Consider the following 3,219-nt stretch of genomic DNA (forward strand, 5'->3'; position numbering starts at 1 on the left):
ATAAGCCGTCTGCTTTATCCTCACACTGGCTTCTCCAGCCCCGTCGCGTTCCTGCCGAGGTCACTGGCTCAGGACTCACTTCTTTCCGTCTGAGACATAACTACCATCCCCCAGAGTAAGGTCGAGCAGTTTTATCCTGGGGTGCCCTGCTTTTAGCTAACTTGGGGTGGGGGGAACGCCAAGGTCCTCTGGGCTGAGGCTGCTTTACCAGGAAGACGCACGTAAAAACTGAAGGAAAGTTAGTCAATGCAGATGAAAGGGACGAGGGATGGACCAGGGTAAACACGAGTCACCAGGAGAGAAGCTGAAATGTTAAAAATGAGGGGGGGGGGGGGCTGTNGTCAGACATCTTAGGGACGATCAGTGGGACCTTAATGCTTTGTGCTTCTGGAAGGTGCTGGCCCTATGGAGACTGTGGTCACAGGGGTGAGTCCGGGACAGCAGAGGCGAGCCCGGGGCTGCAGGGGTGAGCCCGGGGCTGCAGGGGTGAGCCCAGGGCAGCAGGGCTGAGACCGGGGCTGCAGGGGTGAGCCCAGGGGTGCAAGGGGGAGCCCGGGGCTGAGTGGTGAGCCCAGTGGTGCAGGGGTGAGCCCAGGGGTGCAGGGGTGAGCCCGGGACTGCAGGGGTGAGCCCAGGGCAGCAGGGGTGAGCCCGGCGCAACACCTCTCCAGGAAGGAGGAGCTTCCTCCAAACTGCTGAGCACATCGAGTTAAGGGTCCCAATGAAGAAGACTGCCCTGAAAGTGGGGTGAATTTTCTCACTGGCCAATCCCTAAATTTGGTAATTCACTTAATTTGGCGACTGGCATTTGCCCCAGAGTTTGCCTTGGCCTAAGTCCCTCCCGTTCCAGTTTAAGGCAACAGCTGGGTTCCCTACGAAAGCAGCAGGAGGGGCAGGAAAACTGCTCTGGGGGTCCCCCTCCGAGGTGGGGAGGTCTGACGTCCCCTCTGGTCCTGGCACTAGTGGGGTAGAGGGGCCTGGGGCCTGAGCCGATGCTAGACGGCAGAAAAAGCAGTGAGCAGGAGACAGGAAGATACTTGCTGAGAAAGTCAGACAAGTTCATGCTCTCCTGGTGCGATGCCATCCCCAGGATCTCTGACCAGAGAAGCGTTCGATGACTGGAGGCTTTCCGAGTGAGTGGGTGGATGGGAATCTTCCGTGCCCTGGACTGGCCCCAGCCGGCCGCGGCGGCGGAGCACGAGCGAGCTGCACCCCCAGGCGGCTCCGGGAGAAGGTGCTGGCCACGCTGGCCTGTCAGATGGTCTGGTAGTGCTGCCGCAGTCGGGCATGCAGAAACTCGTACGTCAGGTTGTGCCGGGTGATGATCCCAACGATCTAGGACACAGAGAAGAAAGCCCACGTCACCTGCAGAATAAGCCCACTGGGGCAAGAACAGGAGCAAACAGAGCTTGCCCAATCCTCCGCAGAGTGTGGGGACAGATGTGACAACCTTGTCACGCTGAGCAGTTCAAGGTTACCCAGGTTCCAGATGAGAAGGAGATCAACTGGTAACAGGGGCTTATAAACTGGAGGCCAAGGGGGCAAACTCACCTCCAAGAAGTCTTAGTCGGGCCAGCTAAAAATCTGAATTTGAATGTCTTAAAAATTATATATTTATTTTGAGAGAGAGCAAGCGCACAAGAGCGAGTGTGCACATGAGCAGGAGAGGGCCAGAGGGAGAGAAAGAATTCCAAGCAGGTCCTTAGCTGTCAACACAGAGCCTGATGTGGGGGTGGAATTCACAAACTCTAAAATCATGACCTGAGCTGAAATCAAGAGTCAAATGCTTAGCGGACTGAGCCACCTGGGGAGGCGCCTCTGAGTTTGAGTGTCTTTTTAAACAAGGCACATGCTCCCTAGCCTTCTCAGTTCCCACCACCCCTGGAGCCTGCTTCACGCACGTGTGCAAAAGGCAGAGCTCAATGCAGGCTTCCGAGGGGCCCGGACCCCGCTACAGTTAATACTGTCTCTCAGCACCGTCTGAGTCATTGTGACTCTGATTTATGAAAGGAAATTTGTAATAGGTCTCTGTCCTAGTCCCTGGCACAAAGCTCTTAAAACTTGTGGAATTAAGTGATCAGAGTAAGAGACAGTGTCTTGTATCATTCAGGGCAAGCCCCTTTCAACCAAACCTGAGTTTATGTGAATGACGGGACCTCTAGGAAGCCCCTGAGGATCGAGGCTAGTTGCCAAGGCGACCAACCAGGTGACTATAGCATTGGATCTTCCAACCCCAGTCCCTAACTTGGGGGGGGGGGGGGAGGTGCTGGAGGTTGAAACAATCACCAATGACCCTTGATGTGATCAATCATGCCTACCTAACAAAGCCTCCAAGCAAATTCCTGAACTGCGGCGTGCGTGGAGAGAGAGCTTCCACACCAGTGAACACGTGAGGTTCCAGGAGGGCAGCTTGCTGGGAGAGTGTGGAAGGGGGGCCCCCCCCCACCCCACACCTGTCCTCTGCATCTCTGCCCATCTGGCCGTTCCTGAGTCACAGCCTTTTACAGTAAACTAGTACTCTGGGAAGTAACCTGCTTCCTTGAGTTCTAGGAGCAGAGGATTATGGGAACCTTCAACTTAGAGCCACCTGGCCAGAAACACAGAGGACAACCTGGACTTTTGATTGACATCTGGAGTGGGTGGGCAGGGGCTCATCGGGCTGAGCCCTTAACATGCCACCTCCCAGTACATGGTGTCAGAAATGAGCTTGGCCATGGGACGTGCAGCCGGTGTTCAGAGACTTGGAATTGCCGGTGTGTGGAACAGGGACAGCGGAGCATGCGTCCAGAGACAGGTTTTCACGACCGCGGCAGCGACGCACATCTGCCACTCATGTGGGCACTCCACACCGCGAACTGTGCTAGAGCCCTCACTACACTTGTGTTTCAAGGGACACAGTGTGGCCCACCATGACCACCCCCGAGGAGCAGCATCTGCCGTGGGGCGCTTNCCAGTGACTGCCAGCCAGCCGGTGGAATGCTGTCAAGCCGACTAGAATATCAGAAGCCGGGGTGCCTGGGGGGCTCAGCTGGTTAAACGCCTGACTCCTGATTTCTGCTCAGGTCATGATCTTGTGGTTCGTGAGTCCAAGACCCGCATCAGGCTCTGTGCTGACAGCTGGGGGCCTGCTTGGGATATGCTCTCTCTCTCTCTCTCTCTCCCTCTCTCTCTCTCTCTCTCTCTCTCTCTCTCTCTCTCTCTCTCCCCCCCCCCCCCTCT

The 3,219-nt window shown here is 56.3% G+C and overlaps 1 protein-coding gene across 1 annotated transcript in view; it reads right to left on the reverse strand.

The window, feature by feature from the left end:
* Positions 1 to 337: 337 nt before the first annotated feature.
* The window catches only part of CLCN6 (chloride voltage-gated channel 6), a 30,786-nt gene continuing 27,904 nt past the window's right edge, over positions 338 to 3,219 (reverse strand). The window contains exon 23 of the mRNA XM_077763790.1: positions 338 to 1,335. Coding sequence (XP_077619916.1) covers positions 1,255 to 1,335 — 81 coding nt within the window. The 3' untranslated portion in view covers positions 338 to 1,254. The remainder of the gene's footprint in view (positions 1,336 to 3,219) is intronic.

The sequence above is a fragment of the Crocuta crocuta genome, unplaced genomic scaffold (genome assembly GCF_008692635.1).
Source record: "Crocuta crocuta isolate KB4526 unplaced genomic scaffold, BGI_CrCroc_1.0 scaffold13, whole genome shotgun sequence".
Lineage (NCBI taxonomy): Eukaryota > Metazoa > Chordata > Mammalia > Carnivora > Hyaenidae > Crocuta > Crocuta crocuta.